Source organism: Mytilus galloprovincialis, chromosome 1 (assembly GCF_965363235.1).
Source record: "Mytilus galloprovincialis chromosome 1, xbMytGall1.hap1.1, whole genome shotgun sequence".
Taxonomy (NCBI): Eukaryota; Metazoa; Mollusca; class Bivalvia; order Mytilida; family Mytilidae; genus Mytilus; species Mytilus galloprovincialis.
The window spans coordinates 63,997,025-64,009,429 of NC_134838.1; the positions used below are offsets into that span (position 1 = coordinate 63,997,025).

Here is a 12,405-nt window from a genome sequence, read left to right on the forward strand (position 1 = left end):
AAACGGGGGATTATATCTGATTATATAGCAGCCAACCTTTCACTTGTATGATAGCTGCATGTAAAGGATGATTTTTTAAACGCAAGTCATAACTTTCTTTTCAAGCAAAGATAAGGTATATTGCATACACGGCAATTGAATCATTACAAGAACAATATTGTTACGACTAAAGGAACATTCACATGGTCATCAAAATCATAGTGGTATTATATATATTTACAACAAAAGTATGCATGATGGAAATATATTTTTAATGCCCGTAATTAATTGAAACAAAATGGTTTTAACTCAAGATAGCTTTAACTGTTCCTTTAATAAACGCGCGACATATAGGACATCGTCGAAGAGCAGGAGCACAGTTCACACACGATGCCAGATGTCCACATGGTAGAAACACGATAGCGATAGGTTCGTCTAGACATATTTTACAAGTCTGCTGATCTCTCAAATTCTGGTTTTCTTCTTCCAAACTTCTGACAGATACTACAAAACAAAGGCACTGATAGATAAACGACAACAACTCTCTATCATATAGCTAAAATAATCACATAATTGTTGGACTTTAGATATTTAATCGTACATGTATGTTTTTAGATTACAAGGACAACTTCAAAATAAACAAAATAAGAAGTATCCAGTAAATTTGGTTAATGGCTAAGTAATGCAATAAAACCGAACGTGGGAAAGTATTTAAAAGACTGACATTTTCAAGTTAAAACACTTTACCTTCAAGTTACTTCTGAAAACGATCACTTGTAAAAATTATTGAAACATGCCAGTACTTGATTAGCACAGTGGGAAATAGTTCAGGTATACAAACAATGTGTTAAAGTAGAAAAATACTTTTGCATTATGTATACTTATCATTCGTGTCAAAAATAGAGAAAAAAAGAAAATGGCCAGCTTGTAATCATATAAGTAATGCAATCATAGAAAGACGGTTTTATATCAAGTTGCTGAATTGACCTTTTAATTGTTTGTTTAAAAAATAATAATACAAAATAAAATCGCTCACATCTTAAACAATAACACGTGGCTATAGTTATTTCCCTTTGTTTCAACCTGTTTAACGTGCTTAATAAGCTTAAACATATTTACATTCAAGCTCAGGGTCTACTGTGATTTCTTGCTTGCATTTTTCCATAGAAGTTTCTTTCATCAATTTTTGTTGCTGTCCTGAAGGTTCCTTGATCTTAGACATTTCCTCTAACTGGAATATTTTTTCAAGTAATAATGTTCCAGTGATATCTACAAACAAATAATATGCGTCAAGCTGATTGATTCGCCATGAATTTATTTTTTGTGGGATATTAAGAAATAAACGAAGGCATTTTTAACAAATATTGTGTATTTTAATATATGAGCAGATGTTCATTAGGTTCGAACACAAGTGTTGAGTTATTTCATCTACTATTTCGTTTTATGAAAAAGTCAATACATAGTTAAATCGTAAAGACGGTTAGATAAAGGAAATAATTGAATATGCAGGCAAATATACTATCATTTTTTGTTGTTGTCCATTCGTTTGATGCTTTTTTATCATTTGATTTTGCCATTTGATAAAGGACATTCAGTTTCGAATTTTCCTCGGAGTTCAGTATATTTGTGGTTTTACTTTTTACCCGTCTTTCAGTCACAAAATAACACTTCAAAATCCACTTTTGGTGTAATCATAATATTGTAAGTATACTTTCTTTTGGGATTTTATTTTTATGACATGCTCATGAGTTGTCAACGCAAACTATCATACAGTTTTAATTCAACTTTGCTTTAACCATGTAATTTGTCATTTTTTTATCCAGTTGAACTTTGGCAAAAGATAATGGATGAAAATGGTCATGTTTTTTTTTAACTTAATAAACTTCCTTAATATGATTTTTAAGTCAACATTAAATAAACCATATTTATTGTAGTATCATACCCGTCGTTCCTGCTCCTAGGATGGAATCATAAGCTCTCTTTATCAAACGTTCATCATATCCGAACTCTGAAACAGAGAGAACAGCAGGATGACTCCCAAAATTTATATTCGTTTTTGCATTTCTATTTTTATTTGGTAAACTAGTGTGTCCACTGCTTTCATTCTGAAAAAAAAAGAACAAAACCTTGACTCTTCAATGCTCTTTATCTTTTTCTTACTAGAGCTTTCTTACAAATTGACGAAAGGTACGTATGGTTGACGAATCATACGTAAGACTCGTTTTAGGGATCCTTTATTTTGACATATTTAGATAATAGTCGTGGAACTTCGGACAATTATCCTACATGCAACGACACTTATTAAATTGGATTTTTCTTGAGATATATTTAGGATTTCGGAACGCACGATAGGTTAAAATTTGATAACATCAGGTCGGAGGAGATAACACTACAAAATATCCTAAATATAGGGTAGTCAGACGAAAAAAATCCCCCTAAAACACCAAAAACCGACCCTCCCTCACTCTTCAATATTACAACGTTGCACTGCTTAACCTAAGAAAATGTCAAGGTAAATACACTGTCTTCTTCCCTTACAGAAAAATCAAAAAAATCAAAACACAAATACTTCCTTGATTCAAAATTTGCAACTCTCAAAATAATAAAATGAAAATGAGTAAAAAAAAGATGATCTTTATACTATGCCATATGCTGGTACTCGTTTAATAACTTTTGAACCATCGCCTCACCCCTGGTAAAATTCATTGCCCCCTCCCTTAATGTGTATATATGATACACCGGGGCAATGGAACGGTTATTTTAGCGTATAATTGCGTTTTGTCTATAGTCCTGAAGATTCATGAAATAATTATAAGCCACTGGACGATAAGTGACAACTTCGCGTCTATCTCCCAAACATGTGTACTTTTAAATCGTCATTATAAAATCCACAAAATATATGGTGCAAAATTGTAGATTTATTTTCTTTAGATACAAAATCTGTTTTTCTAGATTTATTCAACATTACTTTTTAAAAAACACTGCAGCATAATTTTTTATAGCAAATCTCGATATTCCACGTTGACAATTCGCTGTAGGTGTACTCAGAGACATATATATGTCTCTGGTGTACTTAAAAAGATAAAATTAAATGTGAATCTTGTCGTTAAAAGACTAACTATTCAAATTCAAATTCAAATTCAAATTCAAAGTTTTATTGCCATATAAACTTTACAGTTAGTGACATATAACAACAACACAAATATCAACTGGATAACTAACGTACTTCAATAATGTCATTAAGGTTCATGTGGACCCTATGGTTAAAATGGCCGTATTTTCACCTCAAAATTTACTCTGAGTACAGACAAACCTGCGAATCTGTAAAAAAATTCAGGCATAGCATGCCCTAGATAAATGAATTTTAAGTATGTTTTATGCTCTTCAGCTTTGTATTTATTTGGCTTTATAACTATTTCGATCTGAGCGTCACTGATGAGTCTTATGTAGACGAAACACGCGTCTGGCGTATAAAATTATAATCCTGGTACTTTTGATAACTATTTATGTTTAAGAAAAATAAAAACTTACCAGAATTTTGCCGTGCACTTTTTTTCATTCCCCCCAGAAGGTGCCAAAATAAACTAAGTTGGGAAACAGGTTTGAGAACTTCCCCACAGGTAAAAATTAAAGTGAGCATTTTTAATTGACATGGACATTAGATGGACAATAGATACCTAACAATAATTGGTTATTTAAACTGTGTACCTGAGTGGACCATATCAAGCTAAACTCAACTGTTTGTTGATTTTATCATCTTCTGCAGAGACGAAAATAAGTGTAAGGCAAAATCCAGTTAAGTTATGAATTTTCTAAATCATACAATGCATTTGAATTATATTTATCTAGGGCATGCTATGCCTTAAAACTTTTCCAGATGCACAGGTTTGCCTGTACTCAGAGAAAATTTTGAGGTGAAAATACGGCCATTTTAACCATAGGGTCCACATGAACCTTAAAATTTTAATCGTGAAACTCGTGCTTAGAAAATTCCCGCGGAAATGTGTGTACTCGGGGTTTACGTAAGTAACGTCTCGGACGTAAGTGTATTTGACACTTTTTTTCTCTGTTTTTTTATATTAAAATCGTGTATTATTTGCGATATTATTATTTTAGAAAAATAAACTTGATTTAGAAAAGAATGCTGTTTTACTGGATAAAACAAAAACTCCGTAAACTGTTATTGTGGAAATGTAATACGTGCTCCCTTTACGTTCGTTCGTACCTTTCGTTGATTTGTAAGAAAGCTCTATTAAGACTTAACGAGCGTTTGGCGTACACAATTATAATCCTGGTACCTTTGATAACTATTTACACCACTGGGTCAATGCCACTGCTGGTGGACGTTTCGTCCGCGAGGGTATCACAAGCTCAGTAGTCAACACCAAAGACATGCATATCAATAATGAGGTCATTTGTTTAAATTTCCTGTTTACAAAACTTTAAATTAACCGAAAAACTACGGATTTTCCTATCCCAGGCATAGATTACCTTACCGTAGCCATATTTGGCAAAACTGTTTGGAATTTTGGATCCTCAATGCTCTTCAATTTTGTACTTGTTTGGCTTTATAAATATTTTTATATGAGCGTCACTGATGAGTCTTATGTAGCAAAAACGCGCGTCTGGCGTATTAAATTATAATCCTGGTACCTTTGATAACTATTTGTGTCTAGTTTGTTAATCATATCCTCAACATAGTTTTCGTAATACTTTTTCTGTGTTGTTTACTGTCATGTACTATTGAATTAGTATGATATTTTTTACATTATAAGAATTACTGAATCAAGTCAGGAATATAACGTTTGATGTGTTTGAGCCTTTGATTTGGTCATTTGAATATGGTTTTTTCGTTTAGAATATTCCTCGGAATTTGTTATTTTTGTTAATTTTTTTTCAGTATATTATGTTTGTTGATTCATTAACTAATTTAAAAATGTTGATACATTGTAAGATGAACAATGATTCTTAAAACTCCAACATACAACGATATTGTTATTATATCTGTTGTTTCTTTTCAGTTCGAGTTAATTAGGGATATGTATAGTAACTCAAACTCATTTATAAATTCAAAATTCAAAACTTAATTCTAAATGGTTGTGTGTTTTTCCATGATTTGTTTTTTCTTTAAAAAAAGTAATGAGAATAGTTTTTTGAATCTCTAAACCTTAATTATAAGGATTATTACACTAAATAGTGTAATAATCCTTATAATTAAGGTGGTACGTTACACTACGGGGAGATTACTCTGTAAATATTTGCTGAACGATTTAATCATGTTCTGTTGTTAAGGAAATATAAAGCATTTTAGTAAACAAAATTATTGTCAAACTACCATTTATCCAATGATTTTTGCTGATAAAGTGTGTGGTTGATGTGTTTTTTAACCATACCTTGTCTTGTCGTGTTGTCGGTATTAATCTGTTCATTTGGACGTCTTGTATAAATTTTTCCCCTTTACAATTTCGCACAAAAGCACAGTTCTGGTACCAGCGAGCATGTTCTATCCAAGGCTGATCACCTGGTTCCCAGCTTCGAAGGCCTCCACCACAGAAAAAGCAGCGACAGTGGTCTTCTATACCTGAAATAAATGTCAGAAATACATAATGTGCAAAGCGTTCAGGGATTTATGATTTTTGTAAGTAGAAGTTGATCTCTGTTCAGCGTAACCTTACAACACTATTTTATGATTACAATTGTTAGAGTGCTGCATTTTGAACAACAATATACTACTATTGCGATTATGTATTAGCGTATGATTTCATCTATGATAGTTCTGCCATGTAAAGCTATGGAACGCCGTAACTGCCTTATGTTAAAACTTTCATTATATGATTATACTTTGACATTATACGATGGTACTTTGACATTATATGATGGTACTTTGACATTATACGATGGTACTTTGACATTATACGATGGTAAAGCACATAAGCCTATGTTCAATATATGTGATGCAGACATTCGTCAGCTGTTAAAAAATCTTCAATTTTTCATATCCACATTGAAGACAGTAGCACTGTGGTTAAATAACACGAAGAATGTGTTGGCATAGCTAATCTTTGTTTCATGGATAGTGTTGTTCATGCTTCCTTTTTGCAATATTGATGACTTTTCTTTTCAATAATGAAAGTGCTGGTAAAGGTTAAATCGACACATTTTACTCTTCGATATTTTACAAAACCATACACGTGTTTTGGTGATTTCCGTTGGTGGTGTTATCAAATTGGTTGTATGTTTTATTCTTAAAAATTGCAAAATGTAGACATGGTATATTTGGTAACTTGTCTAAAATTTGATCTATTGCGACTTTTGCAACTTTCTGTATTTCATTTAAATATCTCTTTTTTCTTCTTTTTTTTTTTGAACTCTTTGTGTTTTCAAAAATTGATAATAACAGTGGGTATCCTTACCTGTGAAAAAGAATCCAGCTAAAGACAGTTCATCAGGAGACTGCGTTAAATGTGCTGGCCAATGTTTATAAGAATCTATCCTGGTTGATATTACAGCGTATTTGGGATACTTAGGTTTATCCAAACATATTCCTCGATTTGGTGTTTCTTTTGTTACACTATTTCCAGTATGTAATATGTTTCCTGACGCTGGTTCTTGTGTAACTATTCTAGACATACTCGACGTGGGACCATTACTATGATTTGTTTTAATCAAGTTCGACGCACTAAGATTGTCATTTCCAGAAGCAGATTCTTTGTGGATACTGCTTCCGACAGCAGCACTGTCAGGGACAATTGAAAAACAACTATCTTTATTTTGTAGTACTTTATTTTCAAGTGTTCTATCATCTCCCAAAACAGGAGTCTGGTACCTAGATTTGTAGCTTTCAATTGAACCCTTATTATCTGCTTCAATTATATCACTTCCGGATGCACCCTGATTTTCTTTTTCTTTATCTATTTTATCTACCAAAAATGAACAATGTGGGGAAATTCGTTTATGAATTTCGATTGCTGAATCATTACGTTTCCAGTGTTTATACATAGCACCACAACTGTGACAAATAACTTCATCTCCTGTTCCGGTATAATAAAATCCAGCTGCTGCCAACCTTGTTACATAAATTCCTGGAATATCTGGAAACGTGGAAAAAGATGCAAATCGAGCACCCTCGAATTTCATTTTTTCCGAAATTTGTAATTTCCTATCGTTTTGATTAAATGAACTGAAGTCTTGAGGAAAGAAAGGATAAGCATGGTACACATTTTGAGGGAAAGAACGCAAAGGTCTTACAATATTATCAAATATCCATTTTGTTTTTGAATGCTTCGTCTGTAGTGGTGAAGATATTTTAGTATTTGTTTTCCATTTAACCTTGATTCTTGCTATATTTCGCATCATATGCTTTTTATAATTGGATTCAATTATCCGGGAATAAGAAAATAAAGTTAATAGGAAAATAAAAAGTACAGATAACGAATTGTTTTTCCTCTCTTTTGTATTGGTTTCAATATCAATACATTGTAATTCTAATCGTTGAATTTCGGTTTGATTTTTATATTCACAATCATCATTTTGATCCGTGTTTTCATTTTTCTTTTCGTTAGGTATCTCATCATCGGTGTAAGGTACGGCCATGTCGATACTGTAAAATAATAAGATCAATTAGAATAAAAAATACATATGTTTTTACTATTGAATTCTTTGTGTCATGGTTTCTTGTAGCTTTGGATAAGTTTAGATTATAACTATAATTGTTTGAAGGCCAGACGCACGTTTCGTAAACACTAGAATCAAAAGTGACGCTTGAATCTGAAGACTGGGAAGGGCACATCAAATAAGATGTTGAAGAGATTTAAAACCAACACTTTCAACATTGATGTACACACATACAAAAGCTACAACGAGTAACATATAGTTCATCTAGCTTGACTCTGTACATGTTAAAATCCTGATGGGAAAAAAACATAAAAAACGGATCAAAATAATTTTGTTCTTTAAATTGGAAAAAGTACATTAATACTTTAATGCTCTTTACCATTTCAATCTCCACTCGATTGAAGACTAAACGATAGTAGTGAGCAGTGTAAATATTCCAGTTCCATAAACTTCAAACAAATTGGTTGACCGATACGGTCTGTTCGTGTCTCAACTCACTCGCGACCTGTTTTCGCGCGGTCTTAAATCCTTATACATGTATACTCGAATATTTTTCTGATATATAAACTAACCGATTGCGACATTTTTTTTTCAGAATGTTGATTGACATGGTGATAAATGCACACATACATGCAACAGAAGTCGCTTAACTTGTCAACACATACCGGTCTCATATCGATTGAAGTTTTACGATTCCGGATCCATATTTTGTTTGTTGTTTACTTATCTGTAGTCTCTTATATATTTGTCAGATTGAAAAATCGATAAATTATTTTTGATTCCGAGTCTAACGGTGCTGAACTTTGAACATAATGACATTCACAAATCTTATCGAGATCAAGATATGATAGAATTTAGAACAAAGAATACCAAAGACTTTTACCATTAAGCCCAACAAAGACACCACAAAATAAAAAAAGCACAATGTACACAAACAGACACTAAAAATTAATAAAAAGAGAAGCAAGATTATCTTTTATACAACACTAGGAGTTTTCTCATGTGATTCAGATTCACTGGTAAGGTAAATAATATGACAAATTTCGATTCTAAATTTTAGATCTGTATTTGCGATTTTCATATATGGTCTGTATTTACAATTAAAACGATTATCTTATAAACAAAATAGCAATGGTTTGTCTACCTCAGAATTTTTAGGAAATATAATTTGTGCCAAGATACCAGTTTTTACGTATTTTTATGTGTAGAGGAATTTATCAGCACAAACGTAAAGATTTGGCTTTGAAGAATAAACTATTGTGATTTTACATTTTTTTAAATACAATTCGATAGATTAAAATAATGGTATATTGTTGAAACTAATAGTACCAAATTGAATGTTAATGCACCAGATGCAGATATCGATAATACTCGATGGATACTAGTAAACTCAAAATCTGAAACAAGTTTTAGGAGATGATAAAACTTAAAAAGATCAAAGATTAACGCAAAACACCAGCAGGGATCAGAGCTATTCATAATAAAGACATTTCCTAAATACAAACGATTTCAAAATGCAATTTGGCCATGAAAACCTAATATTGATCCTCCCAGATCAAGTTTGTATCATATTTAAAAATGTAGAATACAAAAAGCCATTTTTTTTAACAATGTTGACAATTTTTTAAAAAAGTATGATAGTTTTATAGTTTTTTTTCTAATTTATCAACCCCCTTTGAGTGAAAAAAATATAATGATACTGAAAATATGCAACTGAATGCAAAATGAATATGTAACTTCATATTAAATTTAAAGTAATAGGTTAATTTTACTTAGACATGTTGGAATAATTAACATAACGTATTAAGAAAATACAATTGAAAAAACAAATGTATATCAAAACTGCAAGTATACGTACACAATATAGCCTTCCTTGTTGTGTGTTAACAGTAATGTTGTGTATGAAGGCTTTTTATATCAATTGGCATCTATATTTAGAAACGGGTGTTTTCCAAAAAAAATAAATCACAAGTTCCAACTAGTTTCTGGCTGAAAAGATATGTTTGAACCAAATCCTGGCTGAATGTACCATCATAACCATAACTATGCATCTGCTGGAAATAATGCGTTTATCGAAAAGAAATATCTGACGTGTCACCTATTTCTTTTAAGACCTATTTTTAGACAAACACTACAAACCAGGAAGAAAATACAGCAGAACTATTTAATGTACTAGACGTCCGTATACTGCTAGTTATCATTTCCAGTGTACTCCAATATCGTATACCCCGAGGGTATCTTCAGCTCAGCAGTTAAATAAACGTAGGGTGTTTGTAATGAATAATTCATAAAATACCTTTCTCATGTTTCTCATGTTTCTTTAATAAATTTTCCGTTTACAAATTAATACATTTTTGAAAAACTCAAGTGTCAACTTCCCTCTGGAAATGTTAACCTTAAATAGTTTGGATTTGCGTCCCCCCTAATTTTTGTCAAATATCCCTCACATGTTCTGGTACTTTTAAACATAATTGGCTTTCAGCGTTCCACTTGAAGTATAACACAGAAAAGTGTTTGGGACGCACACTATTGATAGGCTAAATTTGTTACTCCCTTACGCAAAGTTTATCTTACACGAACTGTACTACTATTTGTATGTCCTTGTTAGCTTTATGGCAAGCTATTTTTGTTTGACTGTTAATTAAAAGTAAGAATTAATATGGCTCACAGAGATAAATTAATATATCTTTTGAACAACTTATGCTAAGAGCATTTGTTTTTAAAAGTAGTACAGTATATTGACATTTATATACAAATTTCAATTCATACAATAAAGAAAAGCTTTGATTTTCTTACAATCAATTTTATTCTGATACGGTTTTATGATTTTATGTTGCTAATTTAAACAAACAACAATGAAGAAAAGGGGAAAAGAAAACAATAATATCGGAATATATTAGCATGGTTAAGTAAATCAAACTAATCTCCAGTTCATCATGAGCTGACTTTTAAACATGATAGTATTTTTAGGATCAATTTTGAATAAATAATAGTTTCTAATATTACACATCTTTTGCAATATAGATAAAACATAAAAATCATGACTGACTGACTGAATTGATTAAGTAATGTCTTAATCACTTCATAATTGTCTATTTCCAAGTGTCTGAAAACTGGTCATCAGCACATGTCTAATATAGAAAAAACTGGTGAATGTTTTCTAGCTTGATGAAAACAAATTTACCTTCAGTTGTGTTATTTTCAAATAGATGTCAGGAAATGAATGTACTATGGAAAATATTAAATTTGAAATAGTCTGATGTTTCAATTGTTATCATTTTTGATAATAATGTTGTACTTATTATAGTTTAATTTATACATCTATGGAAAGTGGAAAGGGTGAAGATCTAGATTTAACAACCATAATAGGCGATTTCTCTAAAGGTGCAGTCCAAAATGAAAAAGAAAAATTGTAGGATTGGCAATATGCAACCCTAATGAAAAATTTGTGAAGTATTCAAGATATGACCTCAAGAGGATACATGTTCAAAGTATGAAAAATAAGTAGGAGATAAGAAACCAGTCGTATACTATTTTTATTTTAAATTCGTCACTAATTAATACTGTATTGCTCATCTTAAGTGTATGCTCACTTTAGTAATGTAAAGCTTTCATTGATGAGATAAAAACGGCGTCTCCAATTAATTAATATTCCAGAATTTATTGTTAAAAATAAAAGCGAGTAAACACCGCGTTTGATTCTTTGATTTAAAATGAAATACACGTAACTAATATTCTTATAATACATTTGTATAATCACTTTTTTTTTCTTTGTAGATTTTTTTGTTATGAAAATGAATCATAAAATATGTTTTTAGATATGCAAACGATTTGCTAATCATTTGAAATGTTCACCATCGTTTCTAGACTTCTCATGTTCTTTAGAACTTTTCTGTTTGGCTATCAAATTCTAAAATTCAAGGCGATTGAATTCCCGTCGCATGAAATGTAGCCCATGGACGGTCATAGAGGTCGACGAAATACAGAAGGGTTTGTTTCAAAAAGTGCAGGTGTATTAATATAATTACCATTATTTATGCATGTTATGTAAATGGGATATTACATCCACACTAAAACGGAAAACGTGTGGCTGATTGAACTACGAATAATCATTTAAATGTAGGTAGTTATAGCAAACAAATCGAGGATATTATTGAGTGTCATACTGTTTGTGCAAACCGGGTACACATCAGAGTTTGTACAAAAATGAAATCTTTCTTTGATATGACAGAATGAAGTTTTTCGTTCTTATATGTTCACTGTGTTCCCTTTATTTAATAAACTTTAACATATTAGTTGTTTAATAATTTTGTGAAGTAATTATATATATAAGTCTATTTATAATGTTTTACCTTTATATAATTGATATTCCTATATTAATGTACTGTTCAGCTATGGGACTGTAATGCATCTTCCTTTTACAAATGTAACGTTTTGTATTATATATTCTTAAAAGATAGGATGATAACATGTCATTAATGAAGTGATACTATCATACAGGTACTTGATATCAGTTACCCCATAAGGAAATTGATATTAAAAATATATATGTATGCATCATAGAGTGATGATACGCTACGCTGTCGATCAATCATATAGATATACTATCTCATCATTATTGATCATTTCACAACATCTGAAATAACGTTTACCTTCATTAAACTTAAAACACAGTGGAATGTATGAATAGTTATGAGTACGAATCAAAAAATAGAAAATGTACTAACGCATTGGATATATTATATAAGTAATTTAATCAATATAACAGCAGGTTTCCACTCGCTGGTGAATAATTTAGCATGAGCTTGTTAA

General features: G+C 31.2%; 1 protein-coding gene across 1 annotated transcript; it reads right to left on the reverse strand.

Moving 5' to 3' along the window:
* Positions 1–232: 232 nt before the first annotated feature.
* LOC143081211 (putative inhibitor of apoptosis) lies at positions 233–12,043 on the reverse strand. The gene is made up of 6 exons (XM_076257345.1): positions 11,946–12,043; positions 6,393–7,579; positions 5,373–5,560; positions 1,922–2,084; positions 1,099–1,248; positions 233–483 (listed from the first exon to the last, which is right to left on the reverse strand). Exons 2-6 carry the CDS (start codon positions 7,570–7,572, stop codon positions 284–286), a joined length of 1,881 nt encoding a protein of 626 aa, XP_076113460.1. The 5' UTR covers positions 7,573–7,579; positions 11,946–12,043; the 3' UTR covers positions 233–283.
* Between the last annotated feature and the right edge of the window lie 362 nt (positions 12,044–12,405).